Genomic DNA, 26,104 nt, shown 5'->3' on the forward strand with positions numbered 1-26,104 from the left:
AATCTAATTTGAAAACTTATCATGAAAACCTAAAAGGTACAAAGAAAATCCTTAGTAATCAAAAAAAATCTGTCACTAAAAAAACCAGGAGGAGTCACCGAGATTTTTAAAAATGCTGCTTTTACAAATGTACCTCATTATATGTGGGAACTTAATTTTATGACATCATAAAAATATAGTCTGTCACAGTGGAGGTAGTTTCGTAGTTTGGGACCAGTTTAATGCTTCGTTACAGGAAAATACCAAGACTGCTCAGTGGCACCACCACAAAATGTGAGATTCAGGTAAATAATCAATAAAGTTGCTAACATAGTTTCTTACCCTGCCATGTATATGGCCATTTCTAATAATGTGTTTTACACGAGAATAAAACATTTGGCAAAAATTACATGTGTATATAAAGGATGTTGATGAGATGCCTCTTACATGTATTGTTTATAATGATGAAGTATAGTGAGTCAGGGCAGAGTAAGTTATGTTTTGCTGTGAATTTACCATTTACCATTTCTTTCCTTGTTTTTTATATTACCTACCATCTTGGGATCAAAGTTTAATTAAAGTGTCTCTCTGCAGGTGTTTCAAGTCTTCACTGAATGGTTAAATACTAATAGAAAAATTAATCTGAAAAAGGCAGAACTTGTCACTTGCATACTGAGATCACTGAATCTTCTTCAGCACAGACTGAGCATCAGCATAGCGCAGCAGGAGATTAATTTATGTCATTGCTGAGACATTTGTGTTGAACTTGATACTAATGCTGTGATGCAAAATTCAAATCAATGGACTGTTTATGAGCTTGATGTTGAAGCTCTGGTGCTAAAGCTGCAGGATGTTTCAAAACCCCGAGGCTTTTTTGATGATCTGGTTGCATTTATACAGCATCAGATTGTGATTTCTGTGAAATGCTTCATTTGTAATTGATATAGTAATGCAATTTAAACGCATCATGGTGTGACTGGGTGATACGAACTCAACCAAAACAAACGAGGGCTGGTGAATGTAAATAATTTACTCACCTGTGATTGTTAAAGTCACTTTGACATGCATAGTTTTTCTGCTGAAGGTTTCTTTAACTCAAAACCTTGAAACCATTAAAAGTGGCAAATTTTCGATGTCACACATAAATAAAAAGCTAACTGAAATTGATTTCTTCTTTCTTTTTCCCCATTTCAAGAATTTGCTGCCGTTACTCCGAGGGCGGGACTTCCTGTAGCCAAAGACGACGGCAGTAACACAGCGATTCTAATCGGCTGCCTGGTGGGCATCATCCTGCTGCTGCTGGCTGTTATAGTCGTCATTCTGTGGAGGCAGTACTGGAAAAAGATTCTGGGCAAGGTGGGTCAGGAGCTGGACCTTTTACGGTGTTATTTCTAAGCTGGAAATATTTTATTTCATGAAGCCACACCGTCGCTTTGATTCAGTTTGAGTTAATAATAGCTGGAGAGAACAGCTGCCAGCCTTCTGGCAGTAAACCAGCCCGTCTCCATCTGGATTTATATGCGCTGTTATTAAAGCGATTAAAGTTTGTGTCCAGGATTTGAGCCCTAATAGTTCCTTCATGCTGCCTTTCAGGCGCAGGGCAGTCTGTCCAGCTCAGAGCTCCGAGTCCATCTGTCCGTCCCCTCGGACAACGTGGTGATCAACAACACACACAGCTACTCGAGCCGCTACCAGCGCATACACACTTTTCCTGACGACCGGGACCATGACAGAGACGCAGAGGGGGAGTATCAGGAGCCCAGCGCTCTGCTGCGGCCCAGAGACCAGAGGGACAGCACCAGTAAGTTACAGAACAAACACTGAGGGGTTTAAATGTTGCTTATCTTTAATATTAAATCTGTGTGTTGGAGGAAATGTTTCCAAGTCAGTTTTGGAACATAAATAATGTGACATAAAGTGGTCTCAGAGCCTCAAGTCATCCTTTTTTCTTCATTATTTCTTCCTGACATTTCTTTGGAACGTGTTTCTTTAAAGTTTTTAGCACTGCTTTTTCACTCATTAGTCCTTTTCAGATGCTGTCAACATACAGCCACAATCTGACCGTTTTGCACATATGTGGCCCACATAAAACAAAACTGATCTTAAAGTCAAGTAAAGGCTGCTTTAATATGTGATCCTAAATGTGACCCCAGTCTGAATGGTCGCTTTGCATTTCACTTGGCATTTCATTCACACCACTGAAGTGTGACAGCATCATGATAACCAACACGCGTTTCATTCAAGGCTGAAGAACAGAGGCCTGTTCACACTGGAGTCTGAAGTCGTTGCATTTAAATTACAATGTGGAAAAACTGCACAAAAATCTGACCTCAGCAAAGAGCGTTGACTGCAGTGTGAACAGGACAAAACGCCTCTATAAACAGCCCAATAAAGGGAAAATGTAGAAAACGGCATGTCTAACCTCAGCAGCTTTCAAATGAACTTCCTGTGGCTTTTCCTTCACTGTCGGCCTCTGGGTGTCGTTTCTTTGGCTGATTATGGAGCATCGCATTAGTGCTGGTGTGGCTTGGAATGAAACTTTACAGGGTGTCCAAAGCCATCATGGCATAAATGGAAGTACCCTCAACATAAATGTCTACTGAGATTTAAGATGTATCCTCATAATAATGATAATAATTAACCCAGCTTCAGCACATTTGACTGAAGAAGAAGCTTTTTCTGCCATGTTTATTTTGAAATGCTGCAGACTGCAGGGACTCTTTTCACAGATACAGTGTTGAGTGGCCTGTTGCACTGCAAAAACACAAAATCTTACCAAGTATTTGTCTAGTTTCTAGCACAAATACCTTGTTACACCTGAAACAAGGCAAAACTAACTTAAAAGTAATTTAACATGGAAAAACATCTTGTTGTAATAATCTGCCAATGGAACTGGCATGTTTTCATCAATATTAAGGAACCCTAACCCTAAAACAAGCTCCTATATCGCTGAAAAGTTTCTGGTAAGTTTGTTTCTTTCATTTCAAGTGAACTAAGATATTTGCACTTGAAACTAGACAAAAATACTGAGTAAGATGTTGTGGTTTTGCAATGCACAATAGCAAATTTTGCTTGACAATAAACTGTTCCAGATGTTTTTGTGAATAAAAGATTTTCTTGTTTTGAGGTTGTTTTTAGGCAATACAATAGTAAAAGCATAATAATGCAAGAACAAATTGTCAAAGCTCAATAAACTTTAAATTCTAATGGACATTTAACCCTGGATCTGGAAAACATTTTAATTATCCAAAATAAATAAACAAAACTACAGAAACGACAAATAAAATAGGAACTGAAGTCTCTGTAACAAAACTGTCCTTAAAAAATGGCTAGTTGAGGAAAAAAAGCATCTGACTGAAGAACCTTTTTCATCCAGTTTTTGGTAGGAAGAGCTAAAAAAGAGAAACTATATCAATAAATCCACTTTATTTAGACACAATTATGGTCCATAAACGGAACAAGAACAATAAAAAGAAAAAAATATATATAATAAAATAATCAATCACTGACATATAAACTAATGTGCCAGTGATTCCATAAACCGGAGAAGAACCTCGCTGAGCTTTGAACAGGATTGGTCAAAGTCTGAATGATGCCGTTTGCAGAGTCTGTTAATCTTCATCTGTGCATAATGTTTCGAAGCACAGCAGCGCAGGTTGGTACATTGGCATTCACTAACATCTGACTGGCTCTGCTCCATCGGGGCGCCCTCAGCAGCATCCTCATGCCATCATTATGAGCGACCTGAAGTTTATTCATACTGCTTTTCCTGTAACGCTGCCACAGGTGGGCTGGATACATTGGAGTAATGGATGCTTTAAAAAGTGCAATTTTATAGATGCTGACCACATGGAGAACCTCCGAAGAAGAATATTAACTTGTACATATTGAGTACAACACTGCCTTTAAACGTCTCCACAGGACATTACATCACCGTAGGTGATGTAATGTCCCAAATATCTGACCTCATCAGTGACCTGGAGGATGCTGCCAGACAGGGTGAAGTCAGGAAAAGATAATTTAGTGTCTTCTTTGCTCTTGATAATCATGATGTTGCTGTTTTTTGCACTATATTTAATATCATGCTGTAACCCATGCTGAGAGCAAACCCTTACCAGTTGCTGCACTATATGGAAAGAATATCACAAGATTGTCAGCGTACATCAGGTGGTCGATGGTTCGGTTACCAACCCGACAGCCAGTTCTACATAGATTCTGCAGCTTAGATAAATCATCCATATACAGGTTAAAAAGCCAAGGAGATAAAATGCTGCCTTGTCGCACACCATTACCCACATAAAATAAGATGATGCAGAGTTTCCCCATTTTACAGACATATTCTGGTGAGCATACCAATACACTAATATTCTTAATAAATATTTCAGAACTCCTCTCTCATGCAATTTATGAAACAATTTTTCATGATTAACATGATAAAAGGCTTTTGATGCATCTATAGAACACATAAAAATTCTGGTATTATGTCTCTTGTATAAATCTAAAATTTCCTTGAGAGCAGAAATGCACATATCGGTGCCAAGTTTTGATTTATTGCTTATTGCGACAGGTCATTTCTAGAGGAGAGCCGTTTTAAAAGTTGGCATGGTTTGGCGTAAGGACTGGACAGACGATGAGTAAAAAAGCAGCCAAAGTCTAAAGGAACAAAAGTAAAAGTTCCTCAGAAAACTGGAAGAAAAGTTAAATAAAAATGACTACAAAAGATCACAAAAAAGTGAGAGAGCTTTGTTACGCAAAGCTCTGCTCTGCGCAACATGTTGACAGGCAAGAAAACATGCAAAACACATCAGCTGGCAATAAATAAGCAGAAAATGTGACAACAATCCCACCTTCCATATGTCCCGTATTTAAATTTCTGCACTCATGCCTGTGGTTTGTACCACATCGCTCAGTTTGCATGTCTCAGTTTGTGATTTTGCAAACTCATTTGGCTGATGGGGCAAAAGCAGGAGGAAAACTCCCGATGTGGCGTGCCTATCTAGAAAACTGTGGCGTTGCAGAATATTCCACCACACCAAACAAAAGTAAATCAAACCAAACATCCTGCAAGGAAGACTGCCTGCAAGAAGATGCACGGTGCAGAGGGGGCACAAAAGAGCTATTGTTCCGAAGAGAGGGGAGGATAGGGAGGAGAAGCTGAGGATTAAAGAAGAAAAAATGCATTCCTTTGCTTGCATTGTTCTTCAGGAGGTTGGCATGCCGTCTTCACGAGGCGCCTGTGTGAGTTTGAAATAACAAGAGTAACAAACATCCCATGCAGTCAGTTTTTAATTTCTGTTGGGTTGTGTTAACTTGCCTGAGATGTTCTTCCTTCCTGTGCTCATAATGAAAACCCTTATGATTCCTCGTATCTACATGAACACGCCAACACTGTCATGATTCTGTTTTGTCCCATGTTATGATTTTGTTTGTGCGCCCCACCTCGTTCTGTACGTCTCTGTCTCTGTGTGTGTGTGTGTGTGTGTGTGTGTGTGTGTGACCTTGTAGCCTTGCTGTTAAACAATCCAGCCTATCACGTGCTCCTACCAGATCACAGAAAAGGCTCCAGAGCTGTAGTCGTCCCGAGATCGGCTCAGGCTCAGGAAAAGAGCCTGAATGTGCCCCAGGGTAAGAAGCCTCAGACTGGACCGGCACAGTCAGGAGGATCCCCTGCTTTCCACTCACCTACCGACCTGTCGGCGTCGAGGCAGGAGAAGATTTTCTCCCAAATATTAACAATCTGTTTCTGCATGCGACCTTCCCATTCTCCCATTCACTCATCACATAACTCCTTCCTTTGTTTGAAGGGATAGTTTGGTTTCTAAGGAACTGGAAAGTTTCACAAAGAGCTTTTTTTTATTTATTTTTTTACTTTGATTGAGTTTAGTTTCTGTGAACGCCTCAGCAGCACCAGGTTATCATGCTGCATTCCAGCTGCACTCGGAGCTGGGAAATTACCACTTCCTTTATTTCACCAGGAAAATCCCACTGAGATTAAAAATCTGTTTTACAAGAGAATCCTGGCCAAGACGGGCAGCAGCACAGAGTCTACAGCACATTCAAACGCAACGCAGTCGTACATAAATTAATTAAAACATTTACAGACAGATGATTTCTTCTCAAAATCGGTAAGAACAGCCTTAAAAATATTTAGTGACATCAGCATCTTAAGGTTCATGTATGCATACATTTAGAAGATGGAGCAGAAAACCAAAAAGATTTCTCCCCAAGTTAAGTTCACTCATTTTTACCGAAAGTAAATTAATTTCTCAGATTGAAGAGAATATCCTCAAGTGGACTTTCTACTTATGCAGGAAAATACAAAATGGTTTCAGTACGATTTTATAAATGACAGTATGCCAAAGATTGAGTCTACGAGCGAATACAACCATATTGTATACACTGAAAAGGAAACAGGTGATCCATCTTAAAATACATTGAGTTAGTTTTTTACAAGCAGTCAAATTAAGTTTATGCAAGTAAATATATTTCATTTATTAAGTCGTCATGTTAAGCAAATATAAATTTGACAAACTTAATTTGACTGCATGTAACAAATTATTTTTTAAGTTGGAAATCCATTCTCACTTTTTTCACTGTGCAATGATGAGTAAAACCCTCCAAAGTCGGACTTCCCACTGGGAAACTGGGAGTAATTTGACCTTTATTTTATTTAAAGACCACTCCTTTAGGAGCAACAGCTGGCCGACATTATTACTTTTTCAATTAACTGTCCATTCTCATTACATCTGCAAATAATTTCAATCTGAGATGCATCATGAAAATCAATAACCCAGAAAACGACTAATTATTTCTAGTTGTATAATAATCTTCTTGTAACAACAGCAGAGCTGAAGTGAAGGTCATCTGTCCTTGCAGGATCTTTCTGGTGTCGTTCGTCTAAAGCCGTAGTTTGCAGAGAAGTTTTTATCCCAAAACTATCAGATGTCTGCAAGAAATCATCACAGTGAGTCCCAAACAACAACAATGGTACAAAAACACGACTTCATAAGAAGAAACGTAATTAGAAGAGTCCATGTGTCAAACTGAAGGGCGGGGGCAAAAACCTGGCCCCCCATGGCTTTTAATCTGGCCCTCCTGACTCCAGAGGGATGCATAAGTAAAACCTTAAAGGTAACATCTGAGCACCTAAATATTATTGTAGCAATATAATAAGAGCAAGTTTTGTCTGTTACATCAGCCAGTCCCTCCAGCTTTTTTCTTTTAAAATTCCCAAATCTCAGAAAATGACGCAAAATAAACAGATCCGCGCATAATGCATAACTGTAAGTTAGTTGCATGTATTCCACAAAAATGATCAAAAACATGTTGACCATTTTAGACTAAAATTGATTCCTAACTCTCGCCTGCAGATGGCAGTATTTCTTTCTGCTGCCTCAGTCTTACTTGCAATCTGTGATCTTTATGGCAAGTAACAAAAGGTCACATTTACCATCATACATATCGAATATCGCAAAATTTCTTGCAAATATTTCTAAAGTAGCATCAGAAAATCAGGGATTTTGATTATCAAAAATGTTCAACAACAAAAAGATGTGCAGTGTTATTTAATTTTAGTAAGTACTGATGGAATGCAGAAAGTTTAATGTTCTAAAATGGATTTTAGCAATACATTATGGCAATAAACAACTCTTCCATTCATGCATGACTTTGAACTTGGCCCAAAATGAAAACGTGTTTGACTCTCCTGCTGCAAACTAGATTTAGCAGAAACCTGTGAGGTCAGTTGATGAGAGCTGAGGACAAGATGCTGCAAGTGGAAAAGATTTTCCAAGTCGAGACTCGAAACAAAACTGCACACTTCTGCGACGAGGATACTGCACTTTTCTAATTGTTACCTTCCCAGACCAATCCAAGTTATCCCATTTTTATCCTGATTAAAACACACTGAAGTCAAATCCAGTTGATAATGACAGACAGTAAAATATTTTTTTTTACTGGAGTCTCTGTGACTCCTGCTTTCCCTCCCAAATATATGAGCTTTATAAAGTTACAGTATTGTGATCTACTGGCTGCAGCTGCATGTGAATTTAGGCTGAACATTCTCCTATCAGGCTCATTATTATTTCAAAGGTAAAACAACTTGGCATTCAGGTCTCACTCTCTCTACAAGCCCATGACTCAAGTGCTGTCTGAACCTTCTGGGAGCCGCTGGTTTCAAACGTAAAATTATCTTTTCGAGGCGTTTCAGTTTTATCAGCGGGTAAAAATGCAGGTTGAAATTTAGTTTAAAATTAGGAGTTCGATGTGGTGTAAATGAGCAAAGGGAGATTCAATAACAAGTGGTTCGTACCTGCTATTCACGCAGGCAGATGGATTTAATGAAATTATAAATTATTTCAGTCTCTCACGGGAATAAAATAAGTCACAGGAGGGTGAATGTGTGCTGTCAGCTGACTGAATGAAACAATGATTAATGCACTGACTGGGCTGCAGGAGGCCGCAGCGGGGAATACATTCACAAAATTGTAATCCGTCACAATGTGCAGGGGTGTGTCGATATTTCTGCAGGATGACAGCTCCGCTGCATAATTTCAGCTCCAGCTCAGCCTCCCAGTAGATGAATGAGCGTGCAGCTGTGCTCTGGACCGTCATCAGTTCTTCTGTAATAATAAACAACCATTTCCCAGGCCGACAGAGGAAAGGAAAGTGGAAAACTTGATTTCACTTATCTGAGATTGCTTACGTTTTTCTTCTTGGACACTGGATTTGGTATTCAGCTGAAAATCCAAACTATCCCTTCAGAACAAGTCGCCTGACCTTTTATCTCCTGATACTGTTCCTGCACAGACGGCCGTCTTAAATCACTCGGTTGTTCTCGGTTATCTCGTCTTTTCATCTGCCCCGTCTGCCTCTTGTCTCCCAGCTTGTGGTTTGGACTTGGACCTGGAGAAAGGGTTCCCCTCTGCACACGAGGAGCCCCCTCCCTATCCGGGGTCGCCTCCTTATCCGTCTCTGTCTCCCCCCGTGTCCCCGCCGCTGCCTCCCAGCGTCCCGCATTATGCAGAGGCGGACATCGTCAGTCTGCAGGGGGTCAGCGGCAACAACACCTACGCAGTGCCGGCCTTGGCCTCTTCCAGCCCTGGTGCCGACGCCCTCCCGCTGCCGGAGCTGCCGCGCCAGTGCCTCGTCTTCAAGGAGAAGCTGGGGGAGGGACAGTTCGGGGAGGTGAGGACTGACGAAGACGGAGGACGTGTCTGGGTGAAAAGATCGCCGTCCTCCATCAGTGTTTGAATTTAATTTGTTGTGGTTAAAGGTTCACCTGTGTGAAATAGAGAACCCTCTGGACCTCCCGATCCTGGAGTTCCCCTTTAATGTGAGGAAAGGGCGCCCTCTTCTGGTCGCAGTGAAGATACTGCGCCCAGACGCCTCGAAGAATGCCAGGTTTGTATCAGTTTATTTTTTACAGTGTCTAAACATTGCATTATAATTTCTTACTGTAACTAAATATCTTTTTGTTACACTGTCTAATGTTCTTCACAGTACCAGAATCTATTTTTTTTTTCTTTACCCTTTTCACTTTATTTTTCGATTTTACAACTGGAAATTTAAAGTTAATTTTTTATTTCCAAATCAATTTTTTTAACCATACTTAAAGTTTTAATGTACAGACGTAAACACATTTTCTCCTCCAAAAAGTTGTTTTTGTATTTGCCAGATATTTTGACAGAAGTGACACTTCGTTACTGTGCAGAGTCATAATATTTATGGTTCATTATTCACATTAAGTTCTTCACAAAAGGAGCAAAATAAAACTGATAAGTCAGGAAATGACCTAGGTTTCTTTTAAAAAAACAAACTAAAACTGATTTAAAGAAGGTCTTAATTAAGGAGATTATGGCTGATTTCCTGAGCCATGTCTGAAAGCAGCTGGTACCAGACAGAAGATCTCTGAAAATCTTAAATTAAATGCCTCCCCTGGTGGGAAATGGAGAAGTGAAGAGATGTTTAGACAACGAGGCCTTAAATGAACCAAAAACATAGTGGGAGAGACGTTAACCGAGGCAGCAGGAACAGACACGTCTGCTCTGGATAAAGACTCTGCTGTGGAGTTTAGCCTTAAACTGGATAAAAGATCTTCAGCAAACAAAGGAAAATATCTGCTTCTCTGTGGTTTTCTTCATGGTTGAGGCTTTTCAAACAAAACGCTAACTAAAAAAAACAGAGAGCTGGCGCTTTATGTTGGAGTTTTGTACGAACTTGTTCTGTTGACTCAGCAGATCTGTCCCTTTTCTTCTGGTAGGAACGACTTCCTGAAGGAGGTGAAGATCTTGTCTCGCCTGAAGGACCCAAACATCATCCGGCTGCTGGGAGTGTGTGTGAGCAGCGATCCCCTCTGCATGGTCACCGAGTACATGGAGTGTGGAGACCTGAACCAGTATCTGTCCCAGCGTGTCCTGCTGGACAAAACTGGGCCTTCACACAACACACCGACCATCAGGTAGCTTAAAGGACACCTGCTACATAAAATTCATATTTTGCGTGTTTTTGTGCTTCCATTTTGGTCTTAACCGTTCAAAAAAAAGGCAAAAAAGCCTAAAAAAAAAACCAACCTTTTTTTTCCGTTTATTTTTGGCTATACGTTTATATTTTTTTGGTGTCTTGAAAATGAGCCATTATAATTGTTGACTCGTATTCATCGGGGACTGTGTTGTTACCTAGCAACCTCAGCCAAGCTCAGCACCGTCACCTGGCAACCCAAGCTGAGCTCAATCACGTTTTGTCAGCTGGTTTTACTGCTGCATGTGCTGTACAATGGCTTCTGGAAAAGACAAGTGTTTTGCTGTTGACTTACCAATCAGAAACCACTTGCTGTATTCTTGTTGGTTGTGCAGGACGCTCCACTTCTGCTTTTCTAAGATGAACTGTTGTATAATTGCACAACAGTTCACAGCTATTTTCCCGTGTGATTGTAAACTTTGAGTTTATTTGGATTTAAAGTAACAAGACCCCCTAAAACAGCTCAGTCTAAGCATGGTTTTGTATCGCCTATAGACCTATCCTACCTATTCAAGGAAACTTTAAAGTAAACATCCTCAGCTACACTTCCTGACGTTTCCCTCCTGTCCTCAGTTATCCAGCGCTCATCTCCATGGCCAGCCAGATCGCATCAGGGATGAAGTTCCTGTCCTCTCTGAACTTCGTGCACCGGGATCTGGCCACTCGTAACTGCCTGGTCGGCGGGGAGAAGGGAGAGAGCGGAGAGGATCGAGGCGGGGAGCGTCACATCAAGATCGCCGACTTCGGCATGAGCAGAAACCTGTACGCCGGAGACTATTACAGGATCCAAGGCAGAGCTGTGCTGCCGATACGATGGATGGCCTGGGAGTGCATCCTCATGGTGAGCAGGCAGAGCGACGCGATGGTCTGTGTGCTCACAGGTTATCATGAACTGCTTATAGTTTCATCTGTAAATGGTTTTCTCTTCTAAGTCAAAACTCTAGACTTTTCCAGACTGAACTTTCTGGAGTCTCCCTGCTTTTAATGCATAAATAGAAAAGTTTGTGATAAATGCAGGGCAGATATTTCTGTTGAGCTCAGGATTTAAATATAGAGGCTGGAAAAACTGAATGCGTGGATGGATTAACGGATGCAAGGCAGACATCTTTGAACATGGCCTCACATAGAGTTATATCTATATGAAACACCTTATCGAAAAATATATTGGAAATATATCAGAAGAATTAATTTCAACAGCTTTAAGATGATATTGACTAGAAAAACAATCATACTGAATAATTCCTCATCTTTTATTGTGTAATATTGATTGTGTTTGTATGTGTTGCTCAATACATCATCTTATACATCAGTTATAAGTTAAATAATCTGCCAGTGGAACAAATCATTTAACTTGTAATATGGGGAAAAATGTCCAGATTATAACTTATAACTTGAACTTTTTCATCAAAATTGATGAATTGTTGACTTAAATAAGCTCCCATTTCTTGCTGATAAGTTACATGCAAGTTAGTTTCGTCCTATTTCACACCTACTAAGATATTTGCAGTAGAAACTAGACTTGATTTTGTTTTTGCAGTGTGCATGCTTGGGTTCTCTCAGGTACTCCTGCTTCCTCCCACAGTCCAAAACATGTCAGGTTACTGATCTCCAAATTGTCCTTAGGTGTGAGATGGTTATTTGTCCTGTGTGTCTCTGTGTTGTCCTGTGATGTTTTCTAATGTTTTAGTTGTATATTACTCTAAGTGGTTCTGCATTAGCTTGGTCCAGGCTGGAAGCCTCAGCATCTCTCCAAGGATAACTGGATTTGCACGATGGATGCTATTTTCGCTACTTTTTCAGAAATTGAAAGTGGTTAAATTTCAGTTTTCCAGACTGTGTAGGAAACACCAATCTGAGATTTCTTTTAATTGCATTGCAATTTTCCACCACTTTAATTCAGGTCAAGGCTTTTTGGACCATTAACAGTAAAATTATACAAATAAAACATTAGAAAATAAACTAATGCACTCAGAAAACAGTGATTCATTAATGAAGCACTCACATGTGAAAGGAACCCATTAGACGTGTCATTCCTCTCCGTCAGTTTCACCTTTTATGATAATGATGCCCGTAGTTCTTGTGACACTAATGGAGGTCGAGACGATGAAGGCAGAGGTTCAGGTGTGTGTGTGTGTCCGCAGGGGAAGTTCACCACAGCCAGCGACGTGTGGGCATTCGGAGTCACTCTGTGGGAGATGCTGAGCGTTTGTCAGGAGCAGCCGTACTCCGACCTCACAGATGAGCAAGTCATCGACAACGCAGGGGAGTTCTTCAGAGACCAGGGCAGACAGGTACGGCCAAAACATGAGCATTTAGAAAGTGATTTGACTCCTCAAAAACACACATTAGTCCAGAGAATTATTTTACACAAGTATTTGGGATCGTTCAAGACGGGCCTTTGTGTTATTTTTAGCCAGCATTGATTTTGTCCTTACAAGTCTTATTGCTTAAAGGTGACCTGTTATGCTTAAATGAACAGGTTAGCAAAGATCTATGGGAGATGCAACTGAGAGAAAACTTCAGTTTTAATTGAGAAAACTTCGGTTTTCTCAATTAAATATGGTGTTAACGATTAAATGGGACCTATTAGGCAAAATTCACTTTTTGCATGTTTTTGCGCTTCTAAAAACAACATGTGGGGTCTGGACATTGAGCCATTTCAAAACCTTTCCAATTTAGTCACAATCGATGGGTGCTTCACCGTTACCTAGCAACCCAAGCGGAGCTCCAGCACATTTGGTCAGCTGTTTTACCACTATATGTGCTGTATAGTGGCTCCTGGAAAAGACAAGTGTTTTGTTTTTTGACTTGCATGTCAGAAACCACTTGCTGCATTCTTGTTGGTTGTGCAGGAGGCTCTACTGCTGCTTTTCAAAGATGTTTGGTTGTATAACTGCGCATCTGTTTGCAGCCATTTCGACATGAGTGTAAATGTTGAGTTGGGGGCGTGGTCAGCAGCAGCTCGTTTAGATTTAAAGTGACAAGACGCCCTAAAACAGCTCAGTCTGAAAAGAGATCAGAATGAATTCTGTAAATGTAATGAACATGTTTTGTTTAGGCCATAAATCTGTTCAAGGCAGTATAATAAGTCACCTTTAATGTGGGCAGAAGAGTTTTGCTACCCCGTTTTCCATATGATGCGTTCACTGATTGGGAAAAAAAAAATCCGGTTTCTGAGTTGATGACCACTTGACTACTGATCAGGGCTAATGAAGCTAGTCAAAATAACCCAAAGCGATCCAGAGCTGTGCGGACGTTCATCACACGTGTCTCTTTCTCTCTCAGGTGTATCTGAGCAGGCCGGCTGTGTGTCCTCAGGGTCTCTATGAGCTCATGTTGAGCTGCTGGAACAGAGACTGCAAGCTCCGCCCATCTTTTGCCAACATCCACTCCTTTCTAACCGAGGACGCCATGAACATGGTTTGACGGAGGAACGACGGGAAGAAAGTTGAACTTTTTGCTTGAGCGGTGAAGTGGGCTGGTGTGGTGGAGGGTGCGTTCACAGGCACAGTGGGGTTGCTCGCTTTTGTATTTTGTACTTTTTGGGCGGGTGGGGCTGAGACGCCGCTGGTTCGGTTTTTATTCCACCTCAGACCCCCAAAAGACGTCTTTTCAGTAGGTAACGGCTACGTTACGTAGTAACTGGTGGTGGGTTCAGTCTACAAAACAGTTTTCTGCCATTTCAGATCGTGTCTCTGCTGATTCGATGCTGCAGAGTTAATATGCAGGAATCAGTCGCACAAAATACAGCTTCATGTCTGAAACTTTCAAATTATTCAGCATTTTAAATGTTATTTGTGGACTAACAGGTGAATATCACAAAGAACAGCTGTTGTTTGGAGGTGAAAGGTCACGCAGGGATTGTCTTAGTATTTATAGCCCACAGCATGCACTGTAACTCAGTGAGCTTACTCCCAGCTACGTCCCCTTCGGCCTACTTTTTATTACGTCTCTTCATTTGATCTCAGCCCCACATTCTTGCCCAGTGACCCACATCCACAGTGTTTGTGGGGGAATAAAGAGGCGTGGACCAGACAGGAGCAGCCTCCCCGTTTCGTCAACGTGAACACGAGTCTCCCGTCTTTAACCGTAGCAATCCGACCTCCATCCTGCACCCGACGCCAAACAAGAAGTAAAAGGCAGAAGACAAGAGTCTGCAGCTGCAAATTAACAGATAATTGTGTTTTTTCTTCCATCAGAGAGACGTTGCTCTGGGACTCCTTTTCAGGCACCTCGTCAGGTGTTCCTCTTCTTATCATCGCTTCTTTATTTGACTGCGACTCGGTCAGAAAGGATCGATTTTAAAATTCCACAAATCAGCAGCACTTTACCCTACATGCATTTCCCTGACTGTGATGAAACTCGTCTCTGTAATGGGTCTGAATGACGATTCCTGATTCTGATCAGGACACGCATCTCAAACATGCACACTCTCCTGCTAAAATGCCCGGCTTTTGTTACCTAAAAAATATGATAAATTATTTTAACATTTTTTTTCCACCTTCCTAATAAATTTATTTTACAACTGTACTGTGCAAAAAAAAATATATATATATATATATATATATATATATATATATATATATATATATATATATATATATATATATATATATATATATATATATATACACACACACTGTAGAGCGCACTTCACTATAAGCCGCACCCACAAAGTATTTTTTTAAAAAACTGGAAACGTACATATATAAGCCCCCGGTATCTCCGCCGCTCTCGGTTTTCCACAAGGCCACTAGATGGCATTAATAAATCTCCTATTAAGGATGCAGCCCTCCATCTCCAACGCCAAACCAAGGATTCGTTCACGCTGAGTTTACGTGCAGTGGCTATCGATCTGTACTGCCAGATCGATAACCTTCAACTTAAAAGCTGCATCATATTAACTTCTCCGTGTGGTTTCCATGATGAGTTTGAAAACATTTCTCCGTCGTGCCTGCAGCTAGCATGTGCTTGTTCTAAATGAAAAGTAGCACTTTCTTTTTTGATTTCCAATTTTGACTTCCAATGATTCACTTCCTGCTAAAGCGGCCCCTGGTGGTAGAAGTAAAATCCACAGAAAGGCCACATACAGCTACAAGCCGCATGGTTCAAAGCGTGGGGAAAGAGTAGCGGCTTATAGTCCGGAAAATACGGCATTTTTATATATATATATATATAAGGGTGCAGGACTTGATTGACATTTTTTAAGGCACAGAAGCCCGGCTTGTTGGCAGGAGGTGTGAAAACGTCTGAGGCCTCCTCTCCCCTCCACAGTTCTGCCAAACCATTAGATGTAAAAAATTGTTTTAAAACCTGGAATGGCATTCTGGATTCAAACAGCAATCCTATGTAAGCTTTCAGAGCGCTGAGATGTTACTGATCTTATAATTTTCTTTTATATCACTGTAATTTTATGGCATTATTCAAACTGGGATTTCTGATTTTTTTTTTTTTTTTTTTTTTTGGAGTGAAAGTCGATCTCTGCGTTGATCTATGTGTAAGCTGACCGCGGTGGAACCAGTGCTTCTACCTTACTGTCTGTACAGCACTGTAAATCTGAGATCACCCTGATTGTGAAGTAATACATGTTTAGTGATGGGTTGTGCCATTTCATTCATTTTGATACACTGTAGTTCAATTTTCTCTCTCTCTTTTTTTTTTTTAGCTCGGTTATAGTAAAATGTTTGTGCACTCACTTTCAATTTATGGGATTTCAAGAGATGTTTTTGGTCGTCACCAGATTATTTCCTGAAATGGACAAAATCCTATTACTGCATCACTATTTATGATTAAGAAGCTGAAGGAGCAATAGCTTGAAGACCTCCATCCTGTTTGAGGTGCCTTGGTACATTTATTCAACATTGCTGGAATTTGCCACATTTCTCCATCTCAGTTGTGTTCAGGCTTGAATGGCACAACAGTTTACATGTATTTACTAAATAAAAGTCGAGGAATATAAAATAAAAAGGCATGAAAGAATGAGAGAAAGCACATGAAAGTTGGCAAATAGAGACTGTGTGATGAATGTGTTGCCAATTTATGAGGAGGATTGTCCAGTGAAGAGGAGAAAGTCGGGAGAAATGGTGCAATAGCTTGGAGACTCAGCAAACCAGCACCCTGTACAGGGGCTTAAAGGTACAGTTTGATCATTTTCGACTCAAAATGTTTGCTTCAAAAAGAGTTTTAAAATTACTTTTAAAAAATATTGGAAATATTGTTTCATGCTGGTACAAGTTTTATCCTCTAAGGTCCTGAAACTTTATTTCAATGAGCCAAACCAGAACAGAGAAAGTTTACACTCAACACTTTGATATATAAATATATATGACTTGAATTATTCAGCTTAATTTCAAAATTTGGCTGAAATTTTGGGATTTCTTAGCTGATTTCTTTAGACGCTTCTCCTCAAGCAGTACTGCACCAGATCTTTTTACCATAAGCTCTTTTATTGAACAGACGAATGTGTCGAGTTGTTCAGCCTCCTAATTATGTTGTATTGAAGATCCCTCGTGCATATTGAGGTGTTCAGTCTGAAATGGTTTTATTTGAATTATTTGATTCCAAATTGTACAGAAATGTTGGTATAACTCTTGAATTTCATGACCAGAAACATGTTTTTCCTCAGGTCAGTGGTACCATTACACATTAGCAAGCTGCTAAAACTTCAGTTTAAACAGCTGATAAAATTTATTTGTTCAGCACTCGGTTAACTCCCACATGGTGAGCCTCTGCTTTGTCTCGATTTATTAAAGAATGCGTCTCAGTTCAGGTTGTATTAACCAAATTTTAAAATCTGGTGATGACCATCACATTTTTGTCCCTTTTAGTAAAATAATATTGAAGCTCTTAACATTTTACTACAACTCTTCCCAATCTGATTTCATCTCTCTGCTCTAATGTTCACAGTATGTACATATTCAAAGGACAGGATTACAGTTTTCTTTACTAATATACAGATAACTCCCTGTCACATTTTCATCGTTGCTATAGAAACGCTTGTTATCTTCAAGCTCTTATTCATTGCTGTTCTATTTTTGTAGATGTTTTATTAAAGTTACCCTTTTCAAATAAAACTGAGCGGCCTCACACTGTGTATAAACACCAGACTGTTTTCGGTGAGTTAAACATTTTATTAATCATTCACTACTGACCGTTTAATACAAGCAGTTCCACACTAAATACGATTTACGTTCATATCAGTTTAAGTAGCCATGCAACAAACGTTTTTGAAGCATTCTTCACAAGAATCACATCGACAGCAAGAAGGCTTACTGATGCAAAACCTTTGGGTCTTTTGGGTGAAAGTCTATAAAATCTGATACAGATGCGACTGGTAGTTAACATACATACAAAAAAAATTATAAGAATACACCTGCAATTATATTGAAACAAACATCTCAAATATCCTGTATGATTTGTACCATTTAAAGGTGCAGTATGATCAAAATTGGAAAAACATCCTATGTCTAATTTAAACTCCAAGAGGAGAAAAAAAACACATAAGCTAAGATGTGAATTGTGACATTAGTTGGTGCAGGTTCTGTTTCTACAGCATAAAAAAAGCCCAGAATTTGACCACAAAGGGAGCAACTTCATGCTGCAAAGAGACAACATGCTTTTCTCCAACCACCAGACGCTTTCGACGCATCGAACAGGAAAACCTCAAAACTTGTACCCATTGAACACTTGCTCCGACATTTTGAGACAGAAATCCCTCCGCCTGCAGCTCAAACTGATAAGAAATGCAGCCAATGGACAACAACGCTAGCAGTGAGAAGTAATTTAATTACCAGAGAGGATTTAAAACAGATGTGTCAAACTCAAGGCCCGGGGGCCAAATCTGGGTCGCCACAGCTCTTTATGTGGCCCTCTTGATTCCAAAGGGACACCGAAATGGAACCGTCCAGATAACAGCAAGCTTAAATATTATTTCATCAACCAATTTGAAGCACTTTTTATCCATTTACAGCCAAATTGCATCAATTCGTCACTCCAGTTTTTTTGTGAATTGTGGAAACTTGCGCAAGTTTGTTTTTCGCAAAAAAAAAAAATCTGTTTTCCTACTATACTTCTGCTAATTAGCTAATTTGTTTTTTTTTTTTTTTGCAAAAAAAATCGACTGTGAAATCTAGGAGTGACTGAAAATATGTTGAGCGTTTAATTTTTAAGAATTTATTTATATTTTAACAGTTTAATGGGTTTTATCAACGCATTCTGGCACAACCGGCCCTTTAAGAGCATTTATGGTCTTGATTTGGCCCAAAAGGAAAATGAGTTTGACAACCCTGATTTAAGAGCTCAATGTTGTGAACAGTCAGGACCGCAGAGAGAGCGACAATTATTATGGTAAACAAATTAAAAATTTGAGAGGTTTTCCAACATTTCAGTCCTGATTTCAAACAGGGGAGAGCAGCCGCTCTTCAAGTGACGGGACAGTTCTTCCATTGTAGCAGCAGGTGTAATTCGGGCTCCCTGAACTTGCTAAAGCACTTTGCGTTCTGCTACAAATTAGAAAAAGGCACAGTGACCTCTGAACTCTGATCAGAGGAGTGATGGTTTCGTGGTCCAGCTCCTTCGCAGGAACGACGAGGAAAACCACAAGGCAAGAAGTTGCATATTGAAAATCGGGTATAAAAAGGCAGCAGCTCTGAGAGGGCTGAGCGGCTACGGCTCCGACGGGCCCAAAAAACATCGAGTGTTTCTGTGGTTGGTAACGACGGGGAGAAAAACAGCAGACATCCAGGAAATGCGCAGAAGCCACAGAAAGGAGGGGAAACATGCATGGACAGACGGTACAGATTGGACACGAGGAGGAGGCGTGGGGCTCTCAGATCATCACCCGTCCTAACGCACACGGGACGCCTTTGATGTGACCTGAATCGGAGAAAAATAAGAAACCAGCATTTTCAGTTTGCTCAGTCAGGTGAATTATCTGTCTTTTAACAGATCGGACTCAGTAGTACCTGTGAGATTTCAACTCCTGTGAGTTTTTCCACAGCCTCAGGCAGCCGGGTCATGATGTCCAGAACCTCTCCAGCCAGTTTGGCGGCTCCCACCTCGGAGCCGCCGCTGGACACCATGGTGATCTTCTGCACCTTCGACATTGGCTTGCTGATCTCCTCCGCCATCTGCAGCGACACGTCAGAGAAAGCAAAAAGAATAAGGTTGGTTGTAATGAGGAATTTACAATAAAATTATGACAAAATGTTTTCAGACAGAATCAACAGTTTTAAGGAATGAAAAGATACCAAAAAAGGTTAAAAATCCAATATTTTTGGTGTATTTTACAGCAAAGAGGGCTGTCTGGGTTTCATAAAGTTGTTTGAATATCATCTATCGTTTACAGAAGAAACCAGAAGTTTAAATATGCCATATAAAAAAGCCACAAACATTTTTCTCTCAACCTCTAAAGTTAAATCACCACAAACTTCTCTTGCTTTATGTTAACTACAATCACAAATTATTTCTATTTGCTAAAAGCCACAATGACGAGAAAATATGTCAGATTTACTACTTGTGTCTCCAAAATCTGAAGTTGGATACATTTATTGGTTAGCTTAGCCTCTGAACTGCATGAATGATTCAAACGTTTCGGTTTCCCTCCTCCATCTTCTGGCCCGTTCCTCCTGACAGAACCGAGTCGGGTTTGAAGTCCACTTCGCTCACGCGCCTTTTCAGATCCGATCATAAACTCAGTTCAGCTCCGAGATCAGGACTTTAAGAGGGCCACGCCAAAACATTGAGTATTTTCCTGAAGCCACTTTGTAACCATGTTGACTGTATAACTGGGGTCATTGTCCTTTTGGAACATAGTTAAATATTCCCACATAATAAATCTGAAATGTTTGTCTCCTTATTGTGTCATTTAGCAAACATAAGTAATTTTTGTAATTCTAACTGGCTGACAACAGTAGAAGTTTGATCTGATTTAACAGTGGTGTATGTAAACCTCTGGTTTCAGCTGCATTTCTAAAGGCTGACTTGGTTCATGCAGGAAACACATCTTGCTCTGCTGAGGATCTTTGCACAGCGAGATGTTTTCAGATCTCAGGCTAAGGTTAGCTTGGTTCTTATTTGTTTTTATATTCATGGTTATAATTTGTAATAATTAATGATGAGTTTACTGCAGCTCTCTCACCCCTTCGATGTCCTTCCCATCATGCTCAAAATAAAAAAGTAAATTTGTTTTGGCTAAGTAAGTGATTCTTCTCTCAGCTCTAAGGTTTGATTCCATTATTTTATCAGAGAGAGTTAAACTGACCAGAGGAAGTTTCTCCAGCAGCATGTCCACCATGGCTCCATCTTTGTACTGCTTGAAGGCCTCGGCCTTTTTGGCCATCTGCTCTGCCTCAGCGCGACCTTTAGCCTCCAGAGCGAAAGCCTCGGCCTCGCCCTTCATCTGCATGAAAGCAAAAACACACAGACGCTCATTAGAGACAACAGCTCAAACAAAGCAGCAGTGTTAGACCTTCTCACAAAACCAAACATAATATTATAATTAATAATAAGTAAAAGTGGGTTTTAACCTTAATCGACTCTGCCTCAGCTTCAGCCTCCATGATGAGCTGCAGGCTGAACAAAAGAAGAACAGAACGAGTAAAATACTCTTTCAATCGCAGCTCAATGACCTCAACAAAATGGCGGCGTGCTGCTCACCGTTGCGCCTCGGCTAACTTCTCCATCCGGTATTTCTCAGCTTCTGCGGGTTTCTTAACTTTGGCCTCCAGCTCCTTCTCTTTCCGGATGATTTCCTGGTCCTGCAGCGTTATCTGCTGCGTTCGCTCCACCACCTGAATCTGCATCTTCTCCTCCTCGATGCGTTGCTTGGTCTTCGCCACCTAATGTGGGATATTTAAAGGTGACCTATTATGCTTCCTCGAACAGGTTAGGATAAGGTCTATGTGTTACACAAAACATATTCATGACGTTTTTTGCACAAAATTGTGAGATTTCATTCTGCTCAGTTCTTCTTATTTTGAGTTCCTTTCAGAATGGTCTGTTTACGGCGTCCTGTCACTTTAAATCCAAGTGAGCTGCTGGTGGCCACGCCCCCAACTCAACAATTACACTCGCATATGAAAATGGCTGCAAACAGATGCACAAACATGCAACTGTAAATCTTTGAAAAGCAGAAGTGGAGCCTCCTGCACAACCAACAAGAATGGAGCAAGTGGTTTCTGGATGGCAAGTCAACAATAAAACATTTGTCTTCTCCAGCAGCCATTGTACAGAGCATACAGTGGTAAAACCAGCTGACCAAACATGTTGAAGCTCTGCTTGAGTTGCTAGGTAACCGATCAGGCTTCACTGGGTTTGCTTTTTGAAATGGCTCATTTTCCAGATACCAAAACACATCAACGTATTGCCAAATAACAGCTGGGTGTTGTTTTTAAGCTCTAGGGCTGTTTTAAGAAGTGGAGACCCAAATGGAAGTTCAAAAACGTGGAAAATGTGAATTAAATGTGGCTGACGCAGAAAAATGTGATGCGTCGTTTACAAACTGTAGTGCACTGTGGCGCAGTGGGCACCTGAAGCTGGTAGGCCATCTCTGACTCGGCCTTCTTGGAGTTGACCTCGATGTCGTAGGCTGCTTTCTTCAGCTCGTAGTCTCTCTGAGCTTTCGCCATTTCGATCTCGTTCTTGTACTGTGCAGAAACTTTTTCCTGCATTGCATGAGCCTCCTGCGTACAGCCAGCGAGACAGGAAGATCATAAGGAAAGTATTCCAAATATAAATATATATTTTTTCACCATTTATTTTTACATTTGTAATTCTATACCTTGATAACAGCGTCGCGTTTATACTGAGCCTCTCCGATCCTTGCGTCTCTCTGGACCTGAGCTGTCCGGGCTTTTCCCAGAGAGTGAAGGTAATCCTGCAGAGTAGACAGAAAAGGAAAGATTAGAAAACACAAATAGCCGAACAAGTTCCAATAAAAATGGAAAAGAAGCATTTTTTTTATTTATACTTTGAAATTTAGTTCATTCACAGGTGGAACTAGGAAAGTTTAAATAATAATCAGTGACTTAAGGTTTTCACTGGCTAAGAACTGACACGATAATATTTTTTTGGCCACTCTTCAAAATGGGAAAGACAAGAAAACATACCACTTAAGTTAATCTGATGTTCTATTGACCTCCACAAGTCAAAAAATAGATATTGGCTTAAAACTGCCCACATCTGTAGTCAAATAATTATGTCAAATAACATAAAACCTCTTAAAGTTTAAAACTCGCATCATAAAATGCAAGATTATAAGATCCAGCAGAGACTCTGTAGCAGTGGTGTCAAACTCGTTTTTATTTCAGGTCACATCAGCATCATGAATGTTCTCGACAAAATTACCCATTAAACTGTTAAAATATGAATAAACAGGCAACTGCATTTGATAAGTCCCTCTTAAAGTTGAATAAACTTTTTCAGATTGAATTCAGATAGAAGCTGCTTTGATTTGATTGATAAAATATTTAGGCACAAAACCGTATCTGTTTATCAAGAGCTTACTTAGATGGCCACATAAGAAGTTCTGGTGAGCCAGATTTGGCCCCCGGGCCTCGAGTTTGACACATGAAACAAAGTGTGAAAATGTGGAAAAGCACAACAAGCCCACTGTAAGATACAGCAGACAATTTGAGATGCTATAGGTCTGTTTGTCTTCTGAAGGAATCCTGTTAAAACGGTACCATAAAGGCAGCAGCAGCAGATTTAAAATAAAAATTTGGTGGATAAAGTAAGTCAATAAAAATCAATCATCGGGAGTTTCAGGAGGATAAGAACCAAACATCAACACATAGAGAGTCACAAGATTCAAAATCAACCAATGTCATCCAACCTTGTGCTGATTGTGCAACAAAACAAAGGGGAATTTATGGCTGTGTGAATTAAAATGGCTTCTGCGATTAGGCAGAGAAGGATTTCCACTCCCTAAAACCTCCCAGCGTTAAATGAGTTTGTCGCTTTAACACACTGAAACCCCAGAGAGCGGACACGCAGCCATTCAGATGTGGTGCATTAGCCAAACCAATGAAGAAGTGGTTCGACTACCGCTGAAGCACTTGGGCCTAAACGAGGCCGGGAGTTAGCTGGGTCAAAATCACTCAAGCTCTTCAGCAGCGGACGCCATCTGAGGCGGAGAGCTTTCATTAGACGCCAGCAGATGCCAGATGGTTGACTTTTATTTAGAGAACACAAACCTGATCATCGTGGACGTCTTTCAGGGTGTAGCTGACCACACCGATGCCCATGTTGACCAGGTCGGAGGAGGCCACCTTGAACACCTGCTCAGAGAACTTCTTACGATCCTGGTAGATCTCCTGGTAGCACAGAAAGCAAAACATTACCACAGATTTTACAGCACAATACAGACAAAGCTCTGACCCGTGTGATGTTAAATTTGAAGTGAAAACATGTGAAGGTGTTTTGACGGACCGACCTCGACCGTCAGATGAGCGATGATGGCTCTCTGGTGGCCCTCCAGTGTCTCCAGAGCGATCTGAGCGACCTCGGCCTCAGACTTCCCCATGAACATCTGGCAGGCTGTGGCCAGCATCTCCTTGTTCTGACCCTGAATCTTCACCTGGGAAAAACAAAACTAAAAGATTTAGCTAAAACTGAAACTAAAAGTTTAAAAGAGGGAGAATATTTAGTAAGATTTGATTCAGTAAAACAAAAAGTCACAGAGTTTCCTCGTCTTTCCACTCTGCCTTGCAAATTTTATTTTATCCCTTGAAACTTTTTCATAAACTACATTGTAATTTTTTTTACAACTGTAGAGTGTTTTTGTTTAAATTTTACCCTTACTGTGTAGTATTTTTGTTCTTTCTTCTATTTTTATTTCATATTCTATCTTTGTGTGAGTATTTGCTGCTGTGCCTTTTGTGTTGTTGCGGTTGCAAAGAAATTTCCCCATTGTGAGACAATAAAGGATATTTCTGCTCTATTGTATGTCACAGATCAACACAAAGATGAACATAACAATAAAATGGAAGAGAAAGTCAGTCATGGTCTCAAATATCTGAAAAGTGTGGCATGCTTTTGTATTAAAATTATTTTGGTAATTCTAACTAATCTACAACAAGAAAAGTTTAGTTTGATTAAACATCTGACAGTCCTTGAAAATACCAGGAATTTTCAAGGACTTTTTACAGATATCAAGCATTTATTTCTGCATAAATTCAGCGTGTTGAAGGATTTAAAGCATCGATACGAACCCTGAAATCAGAGCGACAGCAGCTCGTCTGCTGAGTCAGCCTCTTCTGAACAGTTTTAATAGACATTATCTGACAGCCGCAGATTGGAAACAACCCACAGGAGCTGGATCTGTTCCAACGCTGTCGTCCAACAATCACGACGTCCCCGACAAACTGACTCTAATCCTTACATTTCCTGTTCTTCCTGCTTCTAACACATTCATTTTAAGAGTAAAATGTTCACTGGCTGCTTAATAAATCCAACAAACTGACAGGTGACATGATAAAGAGATAATCAGTGTCATTTCACCTGTTGGTGTCATAATGTTACGCCTTAAACATTGATTTTATTAAGTGGCATCAGAGTCAAGGGAGCAAGTACTTTAGATTTTAAACACACTGCAGTTTATGGTTTATCAAATAAAATCCCAGTTAAATACAATGAAGTTTGACGTGGTGCTAAAAGGATCGGTGAGTTTTTATGATTTGACATAAAAGTAAATATGTTCACAGAAGATGATTTAACGAACCACTCTGTTAAACTTTCTGATTATAAAGCCCTTCTCCCACACAACGGTCGGCGCTCACCTGTGCGATGCCGGTGACCGAGATGGGGACGCCATGACGGGTGTAGACTTTATCACTCTTCACGTTCAGAGTCAGGGTGTTGAGTGTGATTCTGCAGACGTAAAACCGAAAGCAAGCGTGACGAAGAAGAAATGACTATCCCGATCATTTATGTGCTCTCATTTGTCTCCGTTTAATTTGCCAGAGACTCTGAACCACAGAGGCAGAAGGCGGCTTACTTCTGGATCTGCTGGATACACGGGAAGACAAACACTCTTCCTCCAGCAATCATCAGAGGTTCAGAACGGCCGCAGCCTGGTGGGGAAAACAGAGACATCTGATTAGTGACAAACAACCAGCTGCTTTACTATCCAGAGGAAGCAGAAAACAGATCAGTTTTAGCTTCATTTCACAATACAGGCGAGTTGGTCGCAGCATATTAAAGAAAACTGGAAAATCCCCAAGCAGAAAAATCCAATGTGAGCAAATAATTGGATCACAAAGTTTCAGTAAAAGCAGAACACATTTATAAACAAGGCCATTAACTATCATCTGTTTCTAGCAGCTACTGGAAGGATTTTCTAAACATCCTGTGTTATTGCAGGAAATAAGCAGGAATCCATTACCAGACACCACCATGGCTTCATTGGGTCCACATGTGTAAAACATCTCGATTCCTGAAGGGATAAAATGTACATTTATGATTAAAAAAATAATCCTTCAGCAGTCTGTGAGCAGTAAAAACAGGATTTTATACTAATATAATAAAAATAAACATTTGTAAAAAAGTATTTGTGGCAGAGATGCAAATGAAAAGCAAAGCCCTTTACATTTATTACCCCATAAAAGTA

The 26,104-nt window shown here is 40.3% G+C and overlaps 2 protein-coding genes across 6 annotated transcripts in view; one reads left to right on the forward strand and one right to left on the reverse strand.

Moving 5' to 3' along the window:
• ddr1 (discoidin domain receptor tyrosine kinase 1) overlaps window positions 1–14,824 on the forward strand; it is an 85,161-nt gene extending 70,337 nt beyond the window's left edge. For 3 of the 5 annotated variants that reach the window (XM_007550198.2, XM_016670525.1, XM_016670523.1), the window contains 9 exons: window positions 1,175–1,335; window positions 1,573–1,780; window positions 5,485–5,604; window positions 8,864–9,165; window positions 9,254–9,381; window positions 10,241–10,438; window positions 11,071–11,338; window positions 12,639–12,788; window positions 13,783–14,824. In XM_007550198.2, the coding sequence (XP_007550260.1) occupies window positions 1,175–1,335; window positions 1,573–1,780; window positions 5,485–5,604; window positions 8,864–9,165; window positions 9,254–9,381; window positions 10,241–10,438; window positions 11,071–11,338; window positions 12,639–12,788; window positions 13,783–13,923 (1,676 nt within the window). In that variant the 3' untranslated portion in view covers window positions 13,924–14,824. The remainder of the gene's footprint in view (window positions 1–1,174; window positions 1,336–1,572; window positions 1,781–5,484; window positions 5,605–8,863; window positions 9,166–9,253; window positions 9,382–10,240; window positions 10,439–11,070; window positions 11,339–12,638; window positions 12,789–13,782) is intronic. The other 2 variants (XM_016670524.1, XM_016670526.1) reach the window with 2 other exon arrangements.
• A 2,789-nt stretch (window positions 14,825–17,613) lies between these two features.
• The window catches only part of flot1b (flotillin 1b), a 12,810-nt gene continuing 4,319 nt past the window's right edge, over window positions 17,614–26,104 (reverse strand). Inside the window, exons 2-13 of the mRNA XM_007550199.2 lie at window positions 25,880–25,930; window positions 25,493–25,568; window positions 25,275–25,365; window positions 23,930–24,073; window positions 23,691–23,810; window positions 22,277–22,372; window positions 22,026–22,178; window positions 21,154–21,335; window positions 21,024–21,069; window positions 20,759–20,896; window positions 19,461–19,625; window positions 17,614–19,371 (exon numbers count right to left, since the gene is read on the reverse strand). Of these exons, the coding sequence (XP_007550261.1) occupies window positions 19,342–19,371; window positions 19,461–19,625; window positions 20,759–20,896; window positions 21,024–21,069; window positions 21,154–21,335; window positions 22,026–22,178; window positions 22,277–22,372; window positions 23,691–23,810; window positions 23,930–24,073; window positions 25,275–25,365; window positions 25,493–25,568; window positions 25,880–25,922 (1,284 nt within the window). The 5' untranslated portion in view covers window positions 25,923–25,930 and the 3' untranslated portion in view covers window positions 17,614–19,341. The remainder of the gene's footprint in view (window positions 19,372–19,460; window positions 19,626–20,758; window positions 20,897–21,023; window positions 21,070–21,153; window positions 21,336–22,025; window positions 22,179–22,276; window positions 22,373–23,690; window positions 23,811–23,929; window positions 24,074–25,274; window positions 25,366–25,492; window positions 25,569–25,879; window positions 25,931–26,104) is intronic.

Source organism: Poecilia formosa, unplaced genomic scaffold (genome assembly GCF_000485575.1).
Source record: "Poecilia formosa unplaced genomic scaffold, Poecilia_formosa-5.1.2 Scaffold34, whole genome shotgun sequence".
NCBI lineage: Eukaryota > Metazoa > Chordata > Actinopteri > Cyprinodontiformes > Poeciliidae > Poecilia > Poecilia formosa.